Source organism: Malania oleifera, chromosome 6 (assembly GCF_029873635.1).
Source record: "Malania oleifera isolate guangnan ecotype guangnan chromosome 6, ASM2987363v1, whole genome shotgun sequence".
NCBI lineage: Eukaryota > Viridiplantae > Streptophyta > Magnoliopsida > Santalales > Ximeniaceae > Malania > Malania oleifera.
In genome coordinates, this window is record NC_080422.1 from 36285626 (window position 1) to 36313450 (window position 27825).

The window sequence follows — 27825 nt, forward strand, 5'->3', positions numbered from 1 at the left end:
ATCCAAGCCCCAAAATCCATGCTCTCGAACGCTACCTTATATAATGTTAGAAGAGAATAAGTTATTTTAATAATTAGGTTGTGTCAATGGGCGTATTTTTGTCCTTAAGACACTTTAATATTATATTAATAATACATAAGAGGGCAGCCCTGGAGCTGTACATAGACACCAGGAAACTGCCGCTCAGTTCTTTCTTCCCTTTCTCTTTTTCTCCTCTCTCTTCTCTCCTCTTCTCCTCCCCTCCATCTCTAAACTTTACAACATGGTACCAGAGCATTGACCTCCTTCAAATCTGATTTATCTGAATTAGTTTTGATACAGTGTTCTTTGTTTTTTTCCCTTATACTGCCCTAATCAGCCTTCAAAATTTTCTGGTTGGTTTGACAGTCATTTAAGGATCCATGGTATCAAAGCCAAGTTACCAAGAGGTTGTGGGTTCTAGTATCGTTGCCCGTGTTTATTGTGTGGTGTTTAAAAAAAATTATCATATTTCCTATAATGGGTGTTATTTATCATGTGCTTATCTTCCCACATGCAGGGGAGTGTTAAGGCTTGATATACCTTGTTGGCCTACAACCTAACAGCTTAAGCTTTTAGGCGAAGTGATAATCAAACATATAATCTTTGGAAAATTGAAAAACAAGTTGACTTTTCTGTAATTATTTTGAAATCTAGAAATAAAAAAATGAAAATTGTTTTGCACAACTAAACAACCTCTTTATTTTCTAACTTTTAAATATAGATCTTGAAAAACTAAAAAATAAGTTGAAATTCTGTATAATTATTTGGAAAACTATAAATGGAAAATGGAAAATGGAAAATGTTTCCCACAATTAAATGGGCCCTTAGCTTTCCAAATCAAAGAGTACAAATCAAAAGGATCCACAATAGAATCACGATTCACAAGTCACATAAAAGAAAAAGGAATTACAAGAGAAATCCCTAGAAGGATCTAAGCAAATGAACATGAAAAGAGTAGAGAAAGTTGGTCAAGAGAGCCAACTCATTAATCTCTATCTCATTAAAATTTCTCACAAAAACAAAATCCCAAGAATGCCCATCCTATTGCAAAAGGAGGAAAGCAAAACTCAGTGTATCATGGAGATTTGATAACCGAAAGCGACGAGGATATGCAAGTGCAAAGGCACCACGCCACTTAAAGGTCCTTCCAAAAACAAACTCTCTCCCCATTACCCATGTTATACAGGACATTTGAGAAAAAAAAAATGATGGTAAATTTGAAACACAAACTTCCAAGGATCAGAATAAGTGGATTTTAAATCCCACTTATTTTGTAGCAAACCAAATTTACAACAAATTACAATATACCAAGAGAATTAGGTTCTAAAGGAAAACACCATAACCATTTCCCCACCAAATTGCATAGGCCCGAGTCTCCCTCCCTTTTAGATTTATTCATAATTTCCCAACCTACGAGATGGTCTCTACCTTGCTCACCACCACTCGACCACAAAAAATCCCTCATCAACTTCTCTAGCCACTGCACCATTCACAGGAATTCTAAGGAGGGAAAGATAATATAAAGGGATCAAGGGCGGAAGAGAGAGGATTACAATAATGTGACCCCCTAAAGTGAAGAATGCTCTATTCACTTTTTGAGTCTAATCCCTGTTTTGATGCTGACAAAGCATCTGTATCTTATGTGTGTTCTTAGTTTGTGAACAAGTTCATATTTTAGCACACACATAAGGTTTAAGTGAAATGGAGGCCAAGACGGAACTTAATGCACATATACCTGGCGTACTCCATGAAGAGGAGCAAAAGATCAAGAAGAAGACATTTGAATTTCATTGTATTGCATTTCATTTTTTAATTTGGTCTATAATAATTGCATGGCATGCATGATATGGATAAAAGCTTAGTGATGACCATAGATTGACCATAGGTCCCAAAATATCGCATGAAAAAGTCCCCATATCTTAGAAGTAATAACCATGTGAATAGGGGCGACTTCAAAAGGGAATTAGGACTTAAATGCACAATCCTTGTGTGTTTGGTCGACCGAACCAGAACACACATAAACCTTCGGTCAACCGAACCACCCTAGGATCAACAGTTAACCATTTGGTCGACCAATCCTAAAATGAACTTCAACGCTCTGGTCGACCGAACTGGCACGTGGGGATTTCCCAACGCCCTGGTCAACCGAACCTCAAGTTATAAAATGACTTGGTCGACTGAACCTATGAATCTGGTCAACCGAACTTGACCTGGTCGACCGAACCTCGGAGGTTCAAAATCGCCTCAAGAATGGAAGAACCAAAACCTCAGTTCAAAAATGCCCTGGTCGACCGAACCTCTTGGGTTGGTCAATTTTTACCGAGGTTAAACTGGGTTATTTTTAATTAAACTCACTTAATCTTTTTCCAAAATACCCATCGTGTCCCCAACGGTTATATTTTTCCTCAAGTTTATAAATACCCCTTCATTTGTCTTAAGTAGGGTGAGATTAGCAAAATCATTAAGAAAAATCCTCTCAAATTTTTATACTCATTTTTTCATCCTCTCTTAGTTGTTTACTTGGAAAATCATTTTCAAAGAGTGTGTTTTATTTATCTTTAGCATTTTGTTTTACTCTCATCTTGCATTCATTTTTCAAATCATATCTTTTGAGAGTAAATCCATAGTTTCTCCCACATATTTTATTTGATAAATATCCTTGGGAGTAAATCATTCTTGGCTAGTGAATCTTGCACATCCATTGCAAGATTTAAAGGCTCACGTGCTTGTGTTTGCAAAAATATTTTGAACCATAACCCTAGACTCTCCAGCACTTCATTTGGAAAAATATTCTTGAAGAAAAAGTTTTATTTGGGCATAAAATCTTTGAGTACTCATTATACACATTTTTATTCAAAGATTATTTTTGTGAAAATCACATTCTCACATTGAGCTTATTTTCATATCATACGTGAGTGTATTTTGAGCTGTAGTGTTGTACACATCTGCTTGTATTAGAAGCATATTTTGTTGTACAAAATATTTTCTTTGATTATCTGTTGTATTCCCGATGTATGGTCAGAAGAGGGAGACTAGCCCTGTGAATAGTCCCGGACTGGTTCAGACCCGGTTAAGAGAACTAGGTGCACCATCCTGGTAAAGTGTTGTAAACGGTGTCGCTTCACCCGTGAAGTGAGCAATTTAGTGGAATCCTCTTACTTGTTAGCTTGAGGCAGGGACGTAGGCAATATTGGCCGAACCCCGATAACATTTCTTGTGCCTGCTTTTAATTTCCGCAATTTAAATTTCAGCACTTGAATGTTCGTGATTTATTATTGTGAATGATTGGGTTTATAATTGTATAGACAGACCCTAGGTTTGTGTAATACTGATTGTTAGATTAATTGAACCTAGGACAAAATTTTAAATACCCAATTCACCCCCCCTCTTGGGAATACACCAATTCCAACATACTCCTTTCCATCCATCCAAGCTCCCACCCACTCTCTCAAAAACTAGATTCTAGAATGTTAGTAGTGGGCTTACGTCCTAAGGGGACGCCCAAATAGGTAATAGGCCAAGCCAAAATGGCACAACCTGCTAGCCTAGCAAAAGGATTTGTATCAATACCTAGACCCACCATACCACTCTAATAAAATTTAATGTTCAACCTTGACATGTTCTCAAACACCTGCAAGATGGTCATCAAACTAGAGAAGCAACCCAAATTCTTCAAAATAGAACGGATAGTATTATCTATGAATTGAAGATGCAATATGGTCAAATCCTCATAGTCTACCTCAAGACCGTCCACCAAACCTCTATTAACTCCTCTATCAATCATCCTACTCATAGTATCAAACCACAATAATAAAAATAAAAGTAGAAACAAGAGCTCTCTGTCTTAGACCCCTACCAAACCAAGACTTAGCCTCGTCGTTGATTGAAAAATCTTAGGAGATGAACACCCCTAAATCCATTTTCTCTATCTCAAACCAAAACCTTCTCTATCCATCACCTTGTCCAAGAAACTCTAACTCACCCTATCATAGCTTTCTTAAAGTCCAATTTCGACAATAGACTTCTCTTCTTCCTTCGAACAACATCTTCAACCACCACATTAGCCATCAAGATTGCATTTAAAATCTATTTATCACCTATAAAGGCGCTTTGTCCAGAAGAAACAATATCCTCTAGTACTGCATCCAATCTCTTGATAACACTATGGTCCAAACCTTATGAACACTATTACCAAGTTAATTGGCTACTCCTGTGAGGGAGTGTCAAAGCTTGATATACATTGTTGGCCTACAACCTAATAGCTTAAGATTTTAGGTAAAGTAGTAATCTAACAATTTTTATTCGGACAACAAAATTCAATGGGCATTGTCATTGTTGAATAATTGGGCAAAATGGAAGACCTCACTTCAATGATAGGTCTCTCGCTCTATTTATAAATATGCCAAGTACAATATCAATGACCATAATACTCTCACTAACTCACATTATTACTAACATAACTCTATCATATAATGATAATGGTAAATGACTAAATAAGCATTGACACTCCCCCTAAAGCTGGAGCATATATATCATATTCTCCTAGCTTGTTACAAATGAATTTCACACGACCACCTCCAAAGGCTTTAGTGAACAATTCAGCAAGCTGAAACTCAGACTTCACATAAGTGGTGGTAATGAGCTTTTGTACAAGTTTCTCCTGAAGAAAGTGGCAATCAACTTCAATGTGTTTTGTCCACTCATGGAAGAATGGGTTGGAGGCAATATGAATTGCAGCTTGATTATCACAAAGTGTGCACCACTCTGACTCAACACTTGACCTAGCAACCACAATTTGTTTCTTCCTTTTCCAAGACATTGAATTACCACCGACAAATATACAATACCCTGTTGTGAATCTTCAATTGGAAGGTAAACCAGCCCCAATCTGCATTTGTATATCCTTGAATATGAGTGTGACCCAAATCCTTATATAAGAGATAAGGATCCTCTCCTTGGTGCACCTTTGAGATATCTTAATATGCGAATTACTGCATCTCAATGACTTGTTCTCAAGGAATCGAGAAACTGACTCACAACACTTGTTGCGAAGGATATATCTAGTCGAGTGACTGTTAGATAATTCAACTCTCCAACAAGTCTTCGATACCATCATGGGTTAGGCAACAAATCACCCATATCTGGCACTAAATTACTATTGGGATCCATGGGTCATGTCTAGATCCCAATAGCCTTGTCTCATCTAAAAGATCAAGAACATACTTCCTCTGTGACAAGACATGTCCCATATAAGATATCGATACTTTTATACCCAAGAAGTACTTCAATGGTCCCAAATCCTTAGTCTGAAACTTACTTTGTAGGAAAAGCTTTAGGTCTTGGATGCCTTGATCATCATCACCAGTGATCACAATGATAACCACGTAAACAATAAGCAATATCCTGCTAGACGAAGCATGACGATAAAATACAGAGCGATCTACTGCATACCATTGGAGGCCAAACTAAAGTATTACAACACTAAATCAACCAAACCATGCTCTAGAAGATAGTTTCAATCCATCTAACAAATTCTTAAGCCGAAAAACTAAACCAAACTCCCCCTGAGCACCAAACCCAGGTGATTGCTCCATATAAACCTCATCATGAAGATCCTCAAGTAAGAAAGCATTCTTCACATCTAACTGGTGTAAATGCCAACGACAAGTAATGGCTAAAGAAATGAACAAGTGTACTGAGGCAAGTTTAGCGATCAGAGAGAATGTGTTTGAATAATCCAACCCATGCACCTTAATATATCACATTATCACTTAGCAACAAGGTAGGACTTCAGACGAGCCACAAAACCATTAGGATTGACTTTCACATTGTACATACAACAACCAACCAACCACAGACTTATTAGGAGGACGAGGTACCAAATCCTAAGTATCATTATCATGTAGCACATACATCTCTTCAACCATTGCAGTCCTCCACCCAAAATGGGATAGACTTCAAAAATAGATTTTGGAAAAGCAACAAAAGACAAAGTACTAACGAAACAGTAATACGAGGGTGACAATAAATCATAACAAACAAAATTAGAGATTGGATGTTGAGTACAAGTATGTTTACCTTTCCAAACAGCTATAGGAAGATCAACATCATGGGAAATAAGATCATCTAATGAGGGAACAAGAGGTGCAGTAGTGTAAGCTCAAGGAGGCTCTCCTCCCTTGAGTTTCCGTGTGTATACCTACAAATTGGGATCATCCAAATGATGAGAAGGACTCAAACTAGAACAATATGTAAGAGGATTGGGAACAAATAATAGGTTGGGATCTGAAAGGTAAGACAGAGGAAGGGACTCATCAAGGTCAACAGAACTCAAGGAATCAGAGTAGTATGGTGTGGACTCAAAAAAGGTGACATCAGCAGAGACAAAGAATCCATATAAAGTAGGAGTGTAGAACTATAACATTGATATCCCTTTTGAGTATAGGAATAGCCCAGAAAAATACATTTGATGGCATGAGGATCCAACTTATCTATTCCTACAATTAATTGATGAACAAAGGACACAGCCAAATATACAAGGAGTAGAAATGTAGAATCTATGTAGCAATATGCTAGGGGCCTGTGGGAAATAGTTCTCATTTTCTATTTTTCTAATTTTGCATGGAATTACAAAAAGGTCACCATGTCTTTCAATTTTCAAAAATTGATATGACAAACAATAAAAAAAAAAAAAAAAGGTGTTTTCTGAATTTTCTACAGAAATGTTGGAAAAATAGAAAACCATGTGTCCTTTTCACGAGATTTGAAATCTAGAATTGGAAGATGAAAATGATTTCCACGACTAAGCAGGCTCTACATGTTTCAAGATAAATATATACAAGCCACAACACATAAAATGCAATTTTAGAGATTCTAGAAGGAATAATGAAGAAAATATTAAACTTGATGGTCTTAAGAGTAGTAGATTTCGTTACCATGGATCTACTATGCAAATAGTAGGAGAAATTCAAGATGTAATGTGTAGAATTAAAGAAGGTTTGTAGAGTGGAGAAAGTGCACCTAATGCCCCTAAAATTAGAATGGAAATTTTATATGACAACTACACACCAGCCAGCCATCTGATATGGATCAAAACGTTGGACAAGTAACAAACAGCATATCCAGAAAATAAATGTAGTAGAAATGATAGTGTTAAAACTGGACGGGTGCTGTAACAAAAAGATAAAATGAGGAATGAGCAGAATGAGAATGATAAAGGTTAAAAGGCTTTGTCAAATGACTCACAGATAGCAAATTCAATGGAAATTCAGGCACACGCAATACGGATAAATAAACATGGATGTATGAAGCATCACACCCTGGCATGTGGAGTCTGTGCAGCCAGCCTTCTACTGGCACATAAGAGAGGCTCCAGCGATGGGATTACATGGCTGGACAGATCGAACATAATTATGGTATCCATGGATGACATACACACAACCGAGACCACCAACAAGATAAACAACCAGAACAAATTGCAAACACAGCAACATAACACTCTTTCAGGCCATGATGAGTTCAGCTACCACAGACAAACAACCTCCAACAGTGCCATACAATCATCATTGTGTCCATAAACAATTAAAAGGTAAGATCTTTGGACCAAATTCCATCAGAAACTTGGTAATATGATATAGAGGGTTGCAAACAATGCAAGACTGGTTGAGACCAAAAACATGGTTGTATTTGTATGAAGCCTCGCAGGCAAGTGCAGAGTTGCTGCTATCATCCTTCTAGCGGCACATGATGGCATGTGAGGGAGACTCTGGCAATGGGATTTCAGGGCTTGGAAGATTGGCAGTGCCTGTAGGTGACTATGGTGTTGTTTTGCAAGATCAAGGGGTTTCTGTGTTTCTGAACATGCAGCATCGTCCAAAAAATTTCTGGGGGACTGCTGTGTCTTCCCGCAACTTCTGGGCTGGTTTTCAGGCTTTCAGTGGCACTAGCAGCTCTCCTGCAGTGGTAGACAAGCAGAGGATTGTGGCTTTTAAGGCTCGGTCGGGCGGTGACTGTGGAAGTAAGGGTTTCAGGTCCCAGGACCATGCTCTGATACCATGTTAATAATTTTTATGAAAATTGGAAAACCTAAACACAGCTATATGTCTCCTTCTCTATTTATAGTATATGTCAAGTACATCACAATGCCCATAATACCCTTATTCACTCATGATTATTAATGTAGGTAATAATACTAAATAACCAATAACCAATAATAAGGGATTCCCCGTAACGGGGGTTAGTTATCATTAAATCTCTCCACATATTATCAGGCTGCATGCCTGCATGTGTGGAAAAGTGTTAGTTTTAATATACATTGTTGGCCAACAACATAGCAGCTTAACTGTTTTAAGATTTTAGGTGAAGCGGTGACCTAACATGGTATCAAAACAATGGTCGCCCAGAGGTCTTGGGTTACCGGCATTTATCATCTATTTGTTAAAACTTGTCTTATTCCCATAAGCTATCTTGGAACAATTTATTGTTTCCTCACCTCTCCTTGTACAATCGGCCAGCACATTGTAGGGAGAGTTGAGGCTTGATATATGTATTTAGTCGACAACCTAATAGCTTAAGTTTCTTGTTACAGATACTAATGTGTATTCAGCAACTAGTTTCTGTTGTTGCCAATTGAAGAGAAGATCAAGAGTTCCCATTTGAAGTGCAAGACTTATCATGACGGAATTAAGCCTTATATGTGTACCAATTACTTCGAGGGGAAAATGAGAGAGAGAGTGAAGAGGACTGTTCGGCATTCCAATTTATCACAGCAAGCTTGAACTAAATCTGAGGGCAAGTTTTTCCATCCACCCTGAAGGAATTGATGCAGAAGCAGAAGTGTGATATTTTTCAAAGTTAATATTCATGGCACTATAGCAATTACTGTAGCAAGACAATGCTCACACCATGCTGTTCATGTTTATCACAAGAATCTTATTTTTAGGGGATTCTCTGTCCATTTTAACTCTTTCCTTAAGTTATCTTGGATGGTGGAGATTAAACCAATTGTAAGAGTTACGGTTTATAGTCCATAAGAGTTTTATGCTATATATAAGATATTCTAATTGATGTCAAGAGTCTGTCTAGTTTTAAAGAAGTAATTTTCCAGAACAAATTGTTCTTTGCCTTGGTTCTAGAATCTTGAAGACAACCCCTTAGCTGAGATTTGATCTCTACGCTCTCTTTTGATTCTCTTAATACCTTTACAATTAAATTCTATTTAGGGTTTGTGTTCCCAACATCACCTATAGTTCTGCACAATACAAAATTTGGTTCGCCTAGAAACTGAATCAAAATAAACCACTTGCAGTGTACATTAAAAAACAGCAATACTGACGATAGATCTACTCTTTTGTCAAACATGAAGAAATTCTCATACAAGACAGACAAGGGCGAAAAATCTTAGGAGAAACTTTCATAGAGATCATTCCAAATAGTGGCAGTCTGTTGAAACATCACATTTGCTGCAGCCTGTTCCATACCATTCCACAACCACACAGGAATAGTATAATTTTTTCCTTTATGCACTCCTAGTAACCTTTTGAGTTATGAGAAGGGGAATCCTGAACCAAATATTTACTCTTGCCTTTTGCATTAATGCACCTACACAGCCTATGACATAGGAGAGAATTGGCAGAACTATCCAATTTCATGGCTGTAATCTGCATACTGACACTAATAGCTACACCATAATATGTTGAAGGCATAACAACACCACTCAATACAGTACAGGGGAAAGAGACAGAGAGAATTAGAGACAGAACAGAAGAGAAGGGAAGAAGGAGAAGGACCCTGCAAGAGAGAGAGAGAGAGAGATAGAGAGGGAGGGAGAGTCGGGGAGAAAGAGGAAGGGAAAGAAGGAAGGAGGGAAACTGCAATTGCAATCTGATTCAAAACATTAACTGTCCTGTACTTTATAAACAGAGTACTTATACATCTAACATTACAACTACAACAAATATTTACAAAGCAACCCCAACTACAACAACAAACTACAAAATAACCCCAAAGTACATAGATTATACAAAATAACTTAAAGTAACTAAACTTCTTAAATAACCACAGTTTTCCCATGCTAAAATAAAGAAACCTAGCTACACCATCATAGATAGACACCACCAAAAGCACCTCCCCTGCAATTTCACCTTCACCCAACAAGGGATGTGGGTCCATGCACCACCTGAGGGTGCTGCAGGTGAACGCCTTCTGAAATCTCAGATCTGCCAGTGTTCCCTTGACGCAACACCACCACTACTCAACTCCCCAGCCCCCGATCTGCCACCAGCCAGAGACACCTCACCTGAGGCACACGCGCCCCACGTGCCAGTGACCTGCGAGTGAGGAACTGCCAGAGTCTTCTCCTGCTTCCTGGTTCGCAAGAAATTGTTTCTAACCACAATATTTTGGATTTTTACCTGAGACTTTGAAGCTGAAATTGAGGAAAATTCAAGTGCTAGTGCAAGTTACATGTTTAGGGGAAAATTTCAGCACTAACACTGGATTCAGACTTCATTTGCTGCATTTTGTAAGCTTTTATTTTGTGGTAGACTTGAGAAGTTAGGAAGTTAGCTTGAGATAATGCAAATCTCAGAGTTTTGAAGGTCTGACAGCATTCAGATTGAGACCTAGCTGCAGTATTTTGAGATTTACTGCCACAAATTAGTTTTCCTTCATGAGATTTTAATGTTGGTATGAATAAATCCAACTTCAATTGTCTGTTACTTAAAATTGAAGGATAAATTCAGCATTGTCAACCCCTAAAATAAACAAAAATAAGTGGGTCATAATGGACCCATTTACCCATTTATGACCCATTTACACAAAACAATTTGACCCATTTATGACCCTACCCATTTAAACATGGATGAACCCATTTACCCATTTAATTACAAAGCATGTGAAACCCATTGCTAGATACTGGGTGAAACTTGTAATCTTAGACATTATTGTTGCCAGATCTTCCACCATCCTTGAGGGTTAATTTGTTGCTCGGTTGAAAATATCCAAATTATATAGTAATCACATAATTACATAGTTTAATTTCAAATAATAGGTGCAGTCCATATCATAATTACATGCCTACAAAATTACCTATATAGCTAAGCAAAAACACTTACGTAATTATGTACATGCATAGTAATTGGTTTGGTTCTAATTGGTTTGGATAACTGAACCAAACCAATTACATACATGCATAATTACATACTTACATATACAAACCAAAGTGTCTAAAATCACAAAATTAAGTACATAGATATATGAATTATAGTATTATTTACGTAATTACAAAACTATGTAGTTTAATTTCAAATGATAGATGTAATCAATACTATAATTACTTAAATATATAATTACATACATATCTAAATTGAACCAATCACATAATTAAGTATATGCATATTACTTAATTTGAATACCCGAACCAAACCAATTATATATATAATTATGTAATTACATACTTATTCAAACCAAATTATCCATAATTAAAAAATTATGTACATAGATGTCCAAATTATAGTTTACGTATTTGTGTAGTTTAAATTCAAATGACAGAATTAGTCCATGCTATAATTGCATACCTACATAATTACGAACATATCTAAATCGAACCAATTAGTAATTGAGCACATGCATATTGATTAATTTGAAAAAATGAACCAAACTAACTACATACATATTTTCGTAATCACATACATATTCAAACTCAGTTATTCACAATTACAAAATTATGTACTCGGATATCCAAATTATAGTTTACGTAATTATGTAGTTTAATTTCAAATGATATGCATAGTCCATACTCTAATTACATACCTATAAAATTGCTACTTATCTGAACCAAACCAATTACGTAGTTACCTACATGCATATTAATTGGTCTGGGTAACCAAACCAAACCAATAATGTACATACATAATTAAATAATTACATATATATTCAAAGCAAATTTTATGTACTTACAAAATTACGTACATAGATATCCAAATTAGAGTATTAATTACGCAATACATAATTCTGTAGTTTAATTTCAAATTACAGGTGTAATCAATACTATAATTACGTACCTATAAAATTTGTTATGCATCTAAATTGAACAAATTATGTAATTGTGTACATGCATATTAATTGGTTTGGATAACCAAACCATTTGCATGCATATGTAATTACATAATTATGTACATATTCAAACCAAACTATTCATATTTACGTTATTACGAACATAGATATCCTAACTATTAACTACGTAAACTAGTTACATGATTACGTAGTTTAGTTTCAAATGATAAGCGCAATGAGTACCATACTATGCACCAAAATTACATACATAATTATATAAACCTAAATACCTAATGAATTATATAATTACATGCATACTTATTAATTGGTTCGAATAACTCAAACAAACTACACATAATTCCAAATGATAGTACATCCATAATTACACGTAATTACATACATATTTGAAATGAATTGAACATAATTACATAATTACGTACGCATATTTCCAAATGATAGTACATCCATAATTACATACATACCTGAATTGAACCAATAGTGCAATTACTTACACACATATTAATTGGTTCGGATAACCGAAACAAATCAAGTATGTACGTAAATTATTACATAATTACGCAAGTATTGGAACCAAACTAACCATAATTATGTAATTAATTACATAAATATTAAAACTATAATATTAATTACAGAATTGTAGTATACTTTCAAATGATGTGCATGAGAAAAATTACTATTACAAGTTGACCAGGCTGAAATTTAAATGGATTGACGGGTTAAGCAAGTACACCCACTTTCATCCATTTAATTTTTCGATATAAATGAGTCACCCTTTTATGATCCACATAATTATATGCGTGTACACTAACCCATTTAATTTTGGTGGGGATGGATGGGTTAATGGGTATAGGTTACAATTGACACCACCACCCAAAAGTCATGTTTAATTCAGAATATTTGGACTTTGTTCGAGAGACATGTTATTGTTGATAAATTGGAGAACCTATAGCCAGTAAGCCATCATTTTTAGTATCTTGTAAGATATAAGTTTGACAAATGTTACATGGGCTTCTATGTTTTGTCCTGTGGATATTCCTTGTTCAATGATAACTTCTCCAAAAGAGAATTCACAGACTAGCTGCTTGTCTTGATATTTATTTTGAATACAATGAGACACCAAAAACAATAAGGGCGAGATTTGCATCTTGTAAGATCGTTGGTTATGCAATTGAGTGGTGGGATAGAATACAACACTACCGAAGAAAACAAGGTAAAAGCTCAAACCTTCCTTTCTTTTAGAAAGAAAAATTTGTTAGTATCTAAATTATTCCTCAACTGTTATGATGAGATCATTTTCCATATTAAGAAAAGGAAGAGTTCTTATTTTGGACAATATGATCTTCCAATCTCAACAAGGCCTATGAAGGATGAAACAGAACTTCTTGTTGTCATGGATTACACATGATCACTTGCAGTGAACATGAATTCACAAAACAGCCTGTCAAAGACGAAAACGTTGTTGTTGTGGACTACATCTATGATCACAAAAATGAAGAAATTGCAAGTGGCCCTGAATTCATGGACGAATTATCAACGTGAAAATGAAAGCTCCATTGATTATGCAAATGGTAGATTGTTGGGAATCAACACGAAATTCCCTAATCCTGTGAGAAACAAAAATTGAGAAACAATCCATGCCAAAGAGAATAATCACACGCACAAGACAATATTTACATGGTTCGACAATTTTGCCTACGTCCACGGAGCAACAAGGATTTCACTATACTCAGGAAGAAAAATACAGAGAGTGCACCGTACAATGATTTCTCTCGCTCTCTCTCTCTAACTATGATAGCCTAACCTAATCACCCAAAAGACGACTCCCCCCCCTCCCCCCCACGAGTACAACTTGGGCCGCTTAGTCCATGGAGCGGAGGCTTGGGCTGATAGGATAGAAATCTCTTATTAAAGAAACCACGCAGCATTAATTCAGGTCGGGTCATCATCTGGAACAAACGAAACTAGGCTCCACAAAGTCCAACATAGATCACATGATGATCCTTGAAGGGCAAGCAAATGCAATGGAGCAACATGTTCAAGATGTAGAAGAGTCCCAGGAGCAGGCGACAAAATATGTTAAAATTGGGAATTCAATTCAGCACAAGTACTTTTTAAAGGACTGTAAAGTTGATATACATTGTTGGCCCACAACCTAATAGCTTAAGCTTTTAGATGAAGTGGTAATCTAACACAAGGTTTCCAAGAGGTCCTAAGTTCTAGTCTTGTCGCTTGCATTTATTTTCTAGTGTTTAAAAATTATTGTACTCCCTGTAATTGGTGTTCTTTTCATTTGTTTATCGCTCCACATGCTACAAGGCTGCACGTGCGACAGAGTGTTAAAGCTTGATATGCATTTTTGGCAACCTGACAACTTAAGATTTTAGGTGAAGTAGTAATCCAACAAGGATGAAATTGTTGAATCTTGTGAGAAGCTTGTGAAACACAGACATCAAGCCTTGAATCATCTTCTAAAGGGTGATACTTCTCCTATCAAATTCATTGGGAATCTGGAGGAGAATTGCAATAATTTGCTGTTGATGTTTGCAAGTCAGATGAAAATGGACAATGTGAAATTACAAGTTGAATGGTTCATGGATACACATTCCCTACTCTTGTTGCATCATTGTAAAACTTGGGATTGAGTTTTTCTCTAGCAAGGGGAATTTGATGCAGAACCGCACATGGAGAACTTTAGATATTTGTATTATAGCTAAATTTTTTTTATTTTAATTTAGGAAAACTCTGGTTATTGAGAAGTTTACTTTGGTTTTTTTTTTTTTTTTTTTTGTGTATTTTAAGTACTTCTGAGTTATTTTATAATTTCTTGTTGTAGTTGGGGTTGCTTTGTAAATACTTGTTGTAGTTGTAAATTGTAATGTTAGATTTACAAGTACTCTGTTTGTAATGTATGGGACAGTTAACGTGTGGAATCAGACTGCAATTGAAGTTCCCCTCTCTCCCTCTCCCTCTTGCAGGTTCCTTCTTCTTCTTCTTCTTCCCTCTTCTTCTTCGTCTTCCTCCCACCTCTGTTCTGTTCATATTTTCTCTATTCTCTGTCTCTCTCTCTCTAACTTTCTTTTTTAATTCTCATTGATATCCTAAGGCACCTTCCATCCATCCCTCTTCTTGTCGTATTATTCTAATCCTATCCCCATAATTCTCTCTATTTCTGTAGCTGTCCTACATCAAGGAGACACAAAACATGCTGGCCAGTCGAGAGAAACCACGACACAGAAGCAAAGAAGAGCACAAATTAGAAAAGACACAAACTAGCACCACCTAGCAATTAAACAGAAATGATGCAGCTCACATGAGCACACAACGCTTCAGAACTTCAAGAACAAACACAACCACAGAACTGTGGTTACAGTACCCTAGGAGGAACTGCAGATGTAAATATTCTTACAAATCTTGCCAAAGCCATCCACAACCACACAGAAAAAGCACACCACAACCAATAGTCCCAGGCACTCAAACATTAGTGCAGACAATAAACACACAACCTGGAAGCACCTAGAAGTAGGCGCAGACAAGAACTGGAAATAGTCATCAAACACCAATTGTAGACCAATCAGCAACTGATACAAGATTGCAAGGAATCAAGCATGAACACACACAGCATCAAAACATCATCATCATGCCACAACCAGCCATCGGAACATCAGAAGAACATCAGCAACATACCACAACATTGTGCAACTGCTGTCACATCAGCAAACCACCACAAACACATGGCATCCAACCAAGGATGCTGGGCATCCTAACCGAGAGCATGAGTGTTCCTAATCAACTCTCAAATCAAAAACAGAAAATCAGATTTAAGAATCAATTAGGTAATGATAAAAAAAAAAAAAGGAGTGTCTAAAATCAACTCAGATAAATCGGATTTAGAGGAGATCAAGGCTGTGATACTATGTCCTTGTCTCCACGTTATATAAAAGCTTAAGTTGTTAGTGGTGGGCCAACGATGTATATCAAGCTATCTAACACTTCCCCTCACATGGACCCATCTTGCATGTGAAGCGGTCCTCCGAGCATTGAGCAAACTTGAACAGGTGCACAAAACACAAACGTACAAAGTGAATAATAATGGACATAACTAGATAAGATGACTTGAACCCTGGATTTCCTTGAACCAGAGCTGTGATGCCATGCTATTAATCAGAGAAATTCATATAAGATTTTCCATAGAAGAATTGTGGCTGGAGCAGGAAAAGAGGAGAGAATTAGGTTCTGCCTGGCAACATGTCTGCCAAAGACCAGCCAACTTATATTAAATATGAAAAGTAGATGAAAAAAGTACCCATGGGCAAATAAGAGATTAAAACCCTATACTAACTGCTGCTACAAGCAAATACAATTTCCTTATTTCTCAGAAAAAATTGCATATTGAATAAGAAATCATTCCAATATTTTCTAATCCACTTTCACAACCCCACACTATGTGGTTTCCTCCTTATTTTCAAAGTCTAACCATTAGCAACTTCGGAACCAATAGTACGTAACTACTCATGGTGAAAGACTAATCTCCTTGTGTTTCTTTCATAATTCCACGTGATTCTGATGTTCTCTCCACTTTCTATCTCATCTCAATATAATTATAAACTTAAAGGTCAAAGTACAATCACAATCTATCAAAATGCAGCACTAAAAAAGCAATCCCAGCCCAAACTCCTCATGCTTATTTCAACTGCCAAAAATATACCTATCTGCCATAATAGCAAATTAGAAGTTTTTCTTTAATTAGCACATACATAACAAATCCTCTTAAGAATCACTAAAATCTCACTTTCAGCTTTCTAAACCCATTTTTAACAGATAAATGTTATCATTGATGAGAAATTGATCGTTTAAATCGATGAAGAGAAATTTCAGTGTTAAGTGAGGATGAAAAAAGAATGGATAAAATGAGCAAAATAGAACAACGCAGCTATGGGTTACTCATCTGCTATAATTCGTCAGCCATGAAAAGAATGTAATACCTTCCTGGTTCATAAGTTATTCCATTAAGTGAGAATGATGAAAAAATAACCAATTACAATCATATATGGTTTATTCAAATCGTAAAGACCCTGCCAAGAATCAATCTTTTTTCTTTTTTCTTTTTTTTTTTTTGATAACAAAATAGTATCATTGATAGAATAGGAATGTACAAGAAGGAAAGAGCAAAGCATCTCCTTTCAAAATCCTGGGTGACCCCAGGAAAATAAAGAAAGAAACAACAAAGGAACGTTAGAAACAACCCAAAAGACAAAACAGCAGTCCCTATCAATTCAACAAGGAAAGCCAATTACGCTTAACATCCAAAATACACATCCCCCTGAAGTTACCATTACCCACACACCAAAGAGAAGCCAAATGTTGAATCTTCTCCCAAACTAGTAAAAGAGACAACTTCTTCCCAGCAAAACAATGTACGTGTTTTGTTCCATCCACAAACCCAAATGGACAGCAAATAAGGCACAATTCCATAACTCCTTACCCTCATTTTTCCTGCCAAAACCAACAAACTGAATTGCCTAAAACTCCTTGTTGTAGGACAGATATTAGAATTTACATATATAGATAGAATTGAGAGAATTAGAAGAAGAAGGAGTAGAAGAAGATGATAAGAAGAAGAAAACAAGCAGCAGAAGCAGTAAGGGGACAGAACAAAAAGAGAAGAACAGAGAAGGGGAAGAACAGAACAGAGCGAAGGTGAGAGACAAAATTAGAAGAGAGATAAGAGAAGGAAGAAGGAGAAGAGAGGAGGAAAAGAAGAACAGCAGAACCTGTGGGAGAGAGAGAGAGAAAGAAACAGAGAGAGAAACTACAATTTGATTCAAAACAATAACTGTACAATAACTTACATGTCCAGCATTTGTACCCAGAACACATATTTACATAAAGGCCCCAATAGAACAAGAAATTACAAAATAACCCTAAAGTACTTAAATACAAAAAATAAACCTAAATTGACTAAACTTCTAAAATAACAAGATTTTCCCAAACTAAAATAAAAAAAACTAGATACAATATGAACATTTAAAATCCTCCATTGGTGGTAACATTTAAAATCCTCCATTGGTGGTTCTCCATCAAACTCCACTTGTTAGAGAAAATTCGACCTCAAGTTTTGTAACGGCATAATAGTTTTAGCTGCATGTGTGGGAACAAAGTCAAACATGCTGGCAAATCAAGAGAGGCACGATCTGCATTGCATTGTCAAACAACATTGGAGAATATGAAGTAGATTGTCCAACTGCAAGTAGCATGGAAGGCTGCAATGTCCTCTGATAAAATAACAAGTCCTCCAAACAAGAAATCAATTTAATATCCAAATCTATTGGCAGCTCAAGCAAATATGCATTTGGTCCATAATTTAGATGATGTACAACGTTTCACTACATTTGGTTAAGGAAAATGTAGAAGGAGAAGATGAAAAGGATGGAAGCACAAATTTATGGGATTGAGGAGAAATAATATCAAGAGGAATTTCAACAATAGGTTCCATGATTGAAGAATTTTCAACAAACTCTACAGCAGACAACTGTTCCTCACTCTTTAGGTTAGAAATGGAAAATTGAGGTTGAATAGCAAGGTCATTGACAGGCATATCTGTCCTTGGCAACTCATCTTTCTGTTCATTGCAAGTTTCAACAACCAAGTGTGATGACAAATCAAGGTCCATCTCTGGCCTAGAGATCCCAACAGTGCTTAGGGTCAATAAAGACATGTCTATGATCTCATTTTGAGAAGATTCATGACTCACATCAACAGAAGAATAAAAAAATTGTGCACTAGTTATATGCATGTCATTTATGTGGTCATGATATTCTATTATGCAACAATTTGGATGGGCATTTTTTATATATCCGCAACAGGTTGAGTTTCCTCTTGAACATCTTCGGTGGGCCTAAGACTACCTTCTGAACATTGAGAAGATTCATGAGCCACGTCGACTGAAGAATCAAAAAATTGTGCACTAGTACTATGCAAATCATTATATAGTCATGATACTCAATTACAAAAGAATTTGCATTGGCACTTTCGATATTTGATTGTTTCTCCTCAACAATTTGAGTTTTCTCTTGAACATCTTGTGAGGATCTAGGAATAGTACATGACCAAGGAGAAATTGATCTAGAATGATGAAATCCTTCAACATAGGAAGTGGTGTTATAGGTTGGTGGCTGGAAAAATCTCTCAGCTTCCAAAGCCATGATGTGGTAAGCCTCTGATAGAGTAGTGGGATATTTTTGAATTCGCATAATCATGAACCTTTTGATTCATCCCTCAACCCTTTCTTGAACAAAATTACCATTCTAGGTTCCTTACTAAGAGCACATCGATAAATGATTAAATAGCTTGTTCCAAATCCTCTAGGAAAAATCACAATGCAAAAAAAGATGTGAAGCAGTTTCAGAGTAATTAAAACAAAGCACACATATGTCTGGAGATGGAGCATTTAGAAATCTTCTAATCTGTAGCAACCTATTGGTGTTAATCCTATTAAGCCCAACTAGTCAAATAAAAGCTTGGATTTTAGAGGGAACTTTGGCCTTCCAGATAGTTTCATAGAGAGGGAAAGGAAAACCAGAGCTATTAAAAAACTAACAAAAGGATTTGCAGGAATAAAACCCTGAGGAATCTAAGGACCAAGAATGACAGTCAGCTTCCAAAGAGACTCCACAATTATTCAGCAAAAGATAGAAGAAAACAAATAGATTTACTAACTCTAGCCACGACAAGACAAACAGAAGCCACAAAAGTTTGTGCTACAGAACAGCCAGAGTAACGACAATCCCTCAAGTGGTCAAGGCATCCATTTCTACATCCATTGCATGCTTCCACCCAGGGTTAGCAAGGGCTTCAACATGTGAGGAAGGGATAGAAACAGAAGAAATAAACAAGGCAAAAGAAAGGATAAGGCTCAATTGGTTGCCAAGGGGTACACCCAAACATAAGGTGTTGATTATTTTGAGATCTTCTCTCCTGTTGCTCGACTGAATTTTGTCCATGTATTGATCTCAGTAGCAGTTAATATTTGATTGGCCTTTATACCAATTGGATGTGGAGATTCTGGAGAATGCTTTTTATATGGAGATTTGCAGACATTGGTATACATGAAACAACCTCCAGAGTATGTTGCTCAGGGGGAGGATGGTAGTGCATGTATGTTGCATAAGGCCATTTATGGTCTTAAGCAGTCTCCTCATGCCTAGTTTGACAAATTCAGTGTGGTGCTCTCTATATTTGGCTTTATTCACTGCTACTCTGATCATTCATTCTTTGTCTGCAAAAAGGAGATTAGAGTGGTACTTCCTGCGGTTTATGTTGATGATATCTTCATTACTGGTAGCGATCAGAGCAGGATTGCAGATGTTAAAGCGGTGGCTTCAAACTAAATTTCTAACTTTGTTGGTATTGAGATTGTACAGTATAGAAAAGGGTTGAATCCATCCCAGCAAAAACTTAACTTGGACTTACTAAGTGAGACTGGTTTGTTGGGAGCTAACCAGTTGATACTCCTATGGATCCTAAAATGAAGTTGTCTAGGGATGTCAAACAGGAATTTGAAGACAAACAGCGATATAGGCAAGTGGTTGGTAAGTTGATCTACTTTACTATCACTAGACCTGACATATCTTTTGCAGTGGGGGTGGTGAGTCAATTTATGTCATTCTCTTTCATCCAATCTTCATAATCCTTGATGACCGGAGATGGAGGAGAATGCAACAAATACTTGGACTTCTCTTTCGCGTTAATATACAAACAGACTGCCTGAGACCACTACAGGTAGTTGGAGGACCTAGCCAGTTTGATGGCTGTGATCTGTACATTAACAGTATCAGCTGAAGCTCTCTCTGTAAAGACCACCAAAAACACCTCCTATCCACTTCAATCAGCACACACCAGTATAGGGAATGAACAACACAGCAACTCTGCAAAATCAGGCAGCACACATAGGCACAGAACAGCACTCACACACAGGCACAAAACAGCGCTACAAATCTTAAAAATGACAGAAACTGGGCAGGAAGCTACGACCACAAGACTGAAGTTACAATATCCTAGGAGGAATCACAGGCATAAATAGTCTCTCACTAATCTTGTCTAAGCTGGCTTTGAGCAAACAGAGCAGAGAAGACCACACTTTTGACCACACAGAACAGGGCAGACCACAACAAAGTTCCACAAGCACTTTCGCAAAACCAACCTGGCAGCAGCTAAAAGCATAGGCAGAAACAAAGACAGCAGCTAGAACATCATAACAGTATCATCACTGGAACAGCAGCCAGAGAAAACATCAGAGCTGCAGCAGAAATCTGCAAGAAATAGTAGGGTGCTGTCTTTACATGAGCGACTACCATGAGCCACACAACACCCACAAAAGTGGTCCATGGCTGAGAGAGGGAGGCCTTAAATGACTCTCAAACCAGACCAAAAAAAAAATCTCTACTTTGAGTGTTTCTTACTTGTCCTACATCCTAATCCATACAGAATACCAACATTATATCCATCCTAGAACTTTCTTTTTCTTCTAGTGGCATTGTAATATCATACAGTACACCGGCACCACTTCTTCATTTTATCCAACCTACTTTTACTTCTATGTATTAGTGAATTACATCTTCAATTTCTTCAACTCACATAATAGATACAAGGTACCAAAATGTGCTTAGAAGTTTACTCTCCATTAGTCAATTAATTAGTTACAAAATGCAACGCTTACGTTAAAAAAAGTATAAACTATCAATCAAATTTTAAACCCATTCCTAGTTAGGAGAAAATACAATAGGAAATGATTTTAAACAAAATAACAATGCCAATTAAAATACTCACAGCATCTTCCATAGTTGTGCGCCACCCTTGCATGGATGACAAACCATATTTAAGTTTTTCATTCTCCCCATCTTCCGAGAACTTCTCAGTTTTGGGACTGCTGAGATATATTCCCATTTGTACCTGGAAATAAAACAGAATCACCAACAATGCAAATAATTGAACAACGATTCCTTTATAAGAAAATATTATATTTAGTTACAGCATTTGCATGCACAGGGGCCATTAGCGGTGCAAATACTGGAAGTAGAAGAAAAGAGTATGCTCCCCTATATGTATATTATACTCCCTTCACAGACTTCGAACTCAAATAGCTAACCAGTCCTAGCCCTACATTTGAAATCGAGGTTGAATCAATCAATACCAAACCTGAATTAAGCCCAACCAAATTCACGCTCAAGCTAGTCAACAAAAGTTTGACTCAATTGCAGCCGTAAGGGCAAACTCCCAGGATTTCAAGCGCGAGTACAACGACTCAAGTCCTAAAAGTTACCACCTAATGGAAATTAATGTGAAACTTAGGACTATATTCAGAGCCTTGACTCCGAAGATCTCGCTTAGTGGGATTAACACTAGGTAATGGCCGTGACATGCACATGCACACATACTCTGGGATGTTCAATGCATCGTCACTATATTAAAACAAAAAGAAAAGCATCAACAACATTAATAATTTGAAAACAGACATGAAGAAGAACAAACAACTAGCAGTTAAAAATAAACAGTGGGAACACCAGAATTGAGTACATGCAAAAGTGATTCTCTCAGCACAATTTTTTATCACTCACCAGGACTGTTAAAACATAGCAAAAATTTTGATTTCTGTGACTGTTATTGTACTTGAAGTAAACTTCTCAATTCTGGAATGTGGCCATCAGGGATACCCAACTCCAAGCACATCTGATGCTACCGGATCATTTCACTAGTGATTCCTTTTTTAAAGGACGTCCATATATGATACAATATACTCAAAAATGCTTAGAATCGAAGACGAAAACGAGCCATTGGCAAATCAAATACAAAACAAATAAAAAATTCCCACAACTCAATCCACTTTTAAATTTAAAAAAGGAAGAAAGAATCCCAGTACGCAACGCTCCCATGCCAAACTTATAACATCAAAGAAAAATAATTCTTCCACAAATAAGCATCCAAACTGCCACAACCAAAACAACCAATCACTAAACCACAAATTCCAATCGAAGAACGCAAATCACACCGAGAAACCTCACTTGATATAAATAAAATACAAAAGAAGACGCAATTGAAAGGCATTATTGAACCTAAGTTGGCATCGAATTACAAGGAAAATAAGCATTTACAGGATTCTGTAGATACTTGGATGCTTGGCTTCCTGAGAGAGAGAGAGAGAGAGAGAGAGAGAGAGAGATCGTAGGAACCTTCAGTGGCTCTCTGTAGTCTGAACTGCTGTGATAGTACGGACGACGAGGCAGGGCGAAGCCAAGGATCAAGCCTGATCACGGAATGCTAAGGATAAAATTGAATTTTAAAATAAAAATATGTTGGAAATTTAAAATTTCAAAAAAGAAAAAGATTTTGCCTCTCCTAAAAATTCAAATTCTTTTTTTTTGTTTGGGTTAAATGAAATCAAAACTGCAACACTCTAACAAAAGACACAGCAAAATCAAACCTTTTCATTAAAATTTTTATCTTAAAAAATTAATTATAGTTATAGTTAAATTTAACAATTTTTCGTCCCACTACATTTATGCGCTACAATTATTAAGTGATAATTATAATAAAATAATTTTTTAAATAATAATTAAGATATTTTTTTAAATCTACAAGAGTAGTTATAGGGGTCTTTTTTTAAAAAAAATTATGGATAGTTATAGGACATTGTAAGGATATTAAAAATCAGACCCAAAAAGTAGAATCTCCAAAAGAATATTATTTTTTAGAAAAATTATGGATAATTAGAAGTATTTTTTCAAATATTTATGTGTAGTTAAAAAAAATATTTTTAAAGATAGTTGCAGAGATTTTTTTTTTTTTTAAATTTGTATAGGTAGTTATGGGACATTTTTGGGATGTTAAAAACTAGAACAAGAAAGGGGACAGTAGAGATATTTAAAATATACATATTATTTTAAGAAAGTTATGGATGATTAGAGTATTTTTTGGAATATACATAAGTAGTAATAGAAGTTTTTTAAAAAAAAATTGGAATATACATGAGTAGTAATTGAGGTTTTTTAAAAAAATTTATAGGTGATTATAAGGACATTTTGGGAATTTAAAAACCATATAAAAAAAGGAGAATCCCTTTTCTAATATTGTAAAAAAAAATATGTTAGGAAAATTATGGATAATTAGGGGTATTTTTTCAAATATTTATGGGTAGTTGTAGTAATATTTTTAAACTATACATGGGTAATTATAAGGATGTTTTTTTTTTTTTGGGAAATTTTATGGTAGTTATAAGGACATTTTGAAAATTTTTAAATATATACAAGTAGTTCTAGAGATTTCTTTGAAATTTTTATAAGTAGTTATAGGGACATTTTGGAATGTTAGAAATCATACCAAGAAATGAGAATCTCCTTTTTAATAGTAGATATATTTTTTAAAAAAATATATTATTTTAAGAAAGTATGGGTGCTTAGGGTTTTTTTTTTTTTTTTTTTTAAATATACATGAGTTGTTATAGGGGTCTTTTAAAAATTTTTATGGGTAGTTATAGGGACATTTTGGGGGTATAAAAAACCAAATCAAGGAGAATTCCCTTTCTAATATTGTAAAAAACATTATTTTAGGAAAATTATGGATAATTAGGGGTATTTTTCAAATATTTATGGATACTTATAGGAATATTTTTAAAATATGCATGTGTAGTATAGGGATTGTTTTGAAATTTTAATAGGTAGTTATGTTGATAGTCATTTTTTTAACAGACTATCAAAACCAAGCAACTAGATACCTCACTAGAGCTTAACCTTAATCATCTGACCTGTTGCGGGTGTTTCTATTCTTCTTGGACCAATTTTGACTATTCCGCCGATTTGGATAGTCCGAAGGGTTAGAAGCAACCCAAGCAAGTTTTGGGCTTTTGGTGCAAAAATTGAGAAAATTGCTCAGCCCATTTCAGGCACTTCCAATTCTCTCTAACCAATTTTGATGATCCCGGATGATTTAGGGCAGTCTGAAAGGGTTAGAAACAAATCTGAAAAAATTTCAAAAATTTTTACGAAAAAATTGAGAAAATTGCCCCGCCCATTTCAAGTGCTTTCCTTCTTCTTTAATCTAATTTTGACCATCTTAGGTGATCTAAAACATTCCAAAAGGGTTAGAAGCAATATAATAACCCCAAAAATATATATATACGATTAAAACATAATAATAATAATTGTCATTAAGTTAATATCAATACAAAAGTATTTTTCTGTAAAATCTTTGATGTCATGTTTGATGCTTAAAAAAGACTTTATCTTAGCGAGTGCTTAGAGACCATTGCGGTTCAGTCACTCCCTAGAGGTCGGTTTGGTCAAATAGAATTTCATAAGATAAACAAGGTAGACACTATTTGTATACGTAAATAAGTATATATACATAAAATAATGTTTTGACTGACATAATTTGTAAAAATACATAATAATAATGATAATAATAATAATAATAATAATAATAATAATAATAATAATAATATAGGTATCCTATGCAGGCCCACATGAGTCTCGAAGTCGTGTGGGGTCCACATGAGTTCCGAAACTATGTAGGGCTCATAAAATCGTATGAGGACTATTGGAGTTACGTATGACTCACTTGGGTCTCGAAGTTGTATAGGACCTACATGAGTTCTCGAAATTCAAACTTAATTATTTTTCATAAAAAAAAATACTAGAACATAGCTTAAAAACAATAATAATGATTTTTAAAAATATAAAAATAATTAATTAATTAATTAAATGGGAGTGTCAGCAAATACTCTCATTTTCTCCACATGATTTTCATCCACATGTCCATTCCTTAATTTTAAAAAAATTATAATTTCACCCCTCTTCCCACACTTTTACAAATTCTATTTTCTTCTCCAAAATTTTCTTATAAATAAAAAGCTCTCAACCTTCATTTTTCACAAAAATTTTCAAAGGAAAAGAATTATTAGTGAGTGAAAGAATTAGTGATGGATGGATAAATTTTGTTATAATTAAATTATCACTCGCTCACTCTTTCCGATCTCATTTTTTAGAGATATTTGTTGTGTTCGTAGAATAAGGTTAAGGAAGAGGTAAGTAAATTTGATTATGTTAGATTTTTATTTAAAATTTATACCTGAGTTTATTTGTAAGTAAATTTCAATTATGTTAATTGTTTCATAAAATTCTCTTCAGTTTATTTTTACGTATATTTAATTATATCAGTTTTATCTTTAATATACTTGCACTTATTTTTGAGTTAAGAAATGTTCTAAACCTCTCGAGTATTTTACAGTATTAATTTGTATTGAAGAAAATATTTTTAACACGAAAATCGTGTGACATGAGTTTAGTTTTACGTTACATATTTTATGAAAATATGAGTAAAGATGACATGAGTTTATCTTTACATTGCGTATTTCACGAAAATATGAATAAAAATAAGACTTTCATGATATTATTTTAATTGTATAAATTATATAATAAAATGTTTTCAAAACCCCTCATGGTTTAGACGATATAGAAATTACGAATGTTCGGTACCATAATTTAAAGTTTAAATGGATTAGAGTGTACCCACACTATTTACAAAGTGGTTATGTATAGTAGTGGATATCTCCTGAGTATACACTTGGTTCCGGACCTAGACTTAATAAGGAAAATCTTATTTAATGATTATGTACGTTGATTTAGTTTTACCAACCAACCAACTAAGTCCTATTTTCGGACCGCACAACCTAGTCATAGGGGTAAACATGACTTACGGCTAACAGGCCTAAGAGTGATTTTTACAATATCTGTATATACATATTTAATTACATGTACAGAGTTATTGATGATTTGAAGGAAAATTGTATGTTTATATGAATAGGGTCATTCTTGTGCCTAAATGATGATTTAAAGGAAACATATAAGGAAAAGTATATATATGTATATAATTAAATATTATAGTTACAGTTTTAAAGTTAAAAGTTTAATTTAACAGTTACAATATATGGTTATAAAATTTTACTAGTTGATGGTAAAAGTTGTATGCATAAATTTTTAAATTTATATTTATTTTAAAAGCATTTTAAAATTATAGTATTAAATATTATTTTACAAAATTATAAAAGTTCAATTTGGTCACACACTAATAATAATCTTATTTACTTACTGAGCGTCGTCTCACTCCAATCATTATTTCACATTTCAGATAATTTTAAAGAGGGTACTTGAAATATGACGTAGCAAGTGCATGAACGAGAGTAGAAAGAGTAGAGTAGAATAAAAAATTTAGTGTAATACAATTTAGAATTATGTTTGTGTATTTTAAAATTTTAGAAATTTTCATTTTAATAGTTTAGACATATATTTGTAATAAAGTTAATTAGTGCTCTGGTAATAAAAATAATTTAGATTTATGTGCGTCCGCTGAAAAATTTATATGTAGGAACTCACTTGGGTTCAAGTCCTTACAAGCAATTCGAAAAAATCTCGAGTTTTCAACACAAGAACCAAAAAAATTACTCGGCTTGTTGCGGGCACTTCCGATCCTCTTTGACCACTTTTGACTTTCCCGGTGACCCGAGGCTTTCTAAAAGGATTAAAGGCAATCCAAACAAATTTTGGATTTTCGACACAAAAATTGAGAAAACTGTCAAGCCCGTTGCGGGCACTTCCACTCCTTTTTGATTAATTTTAACCGTTCTAAGTGATCCAAAGCAATCCAAAAGGGTTAGAAGCAACCTACGCAAATTTTGGATTT

The 27825-nt window shown here is 35.2% G+C and overlaps 1 protein-coding gene across 3 annotated transcripts in view; it reads right to left on the bottom strand.

Annotated features, from left to right (window-relative positions):
* LOC131157817 (probable protein phosphatase 2C 60) overlaps positions 1-23399 on the bottom strand; it is a 96944-nt gene extending 73545 nt beyond the window's left edge. The window contains exons 1-2 of one of the 3 annotated variants that reach the window (XM_058112216.1): positions 23322-23399; positions 21922-22044 (exon numbers count right to left, since the gene is read on the bottom strand). In XM_058112216.1, the coding sequence (XP_057968199.1) occupies positions 21922-22038 (117 nt within the window). In that variant the 5' untranslated portion in view covers positions 22039-22044; positions 23322-23399. Of the gene's footprint in view, positions 1-21921; positions 22045-23224 lie in introns of all 3 variants that reach the window. The other 2 variants (XM_058112217.1, XM_058112215.1) reach the window with 2 other exon arrangements.
* Positions 23400-27825: the final 4426 nt, after the last annotated feature.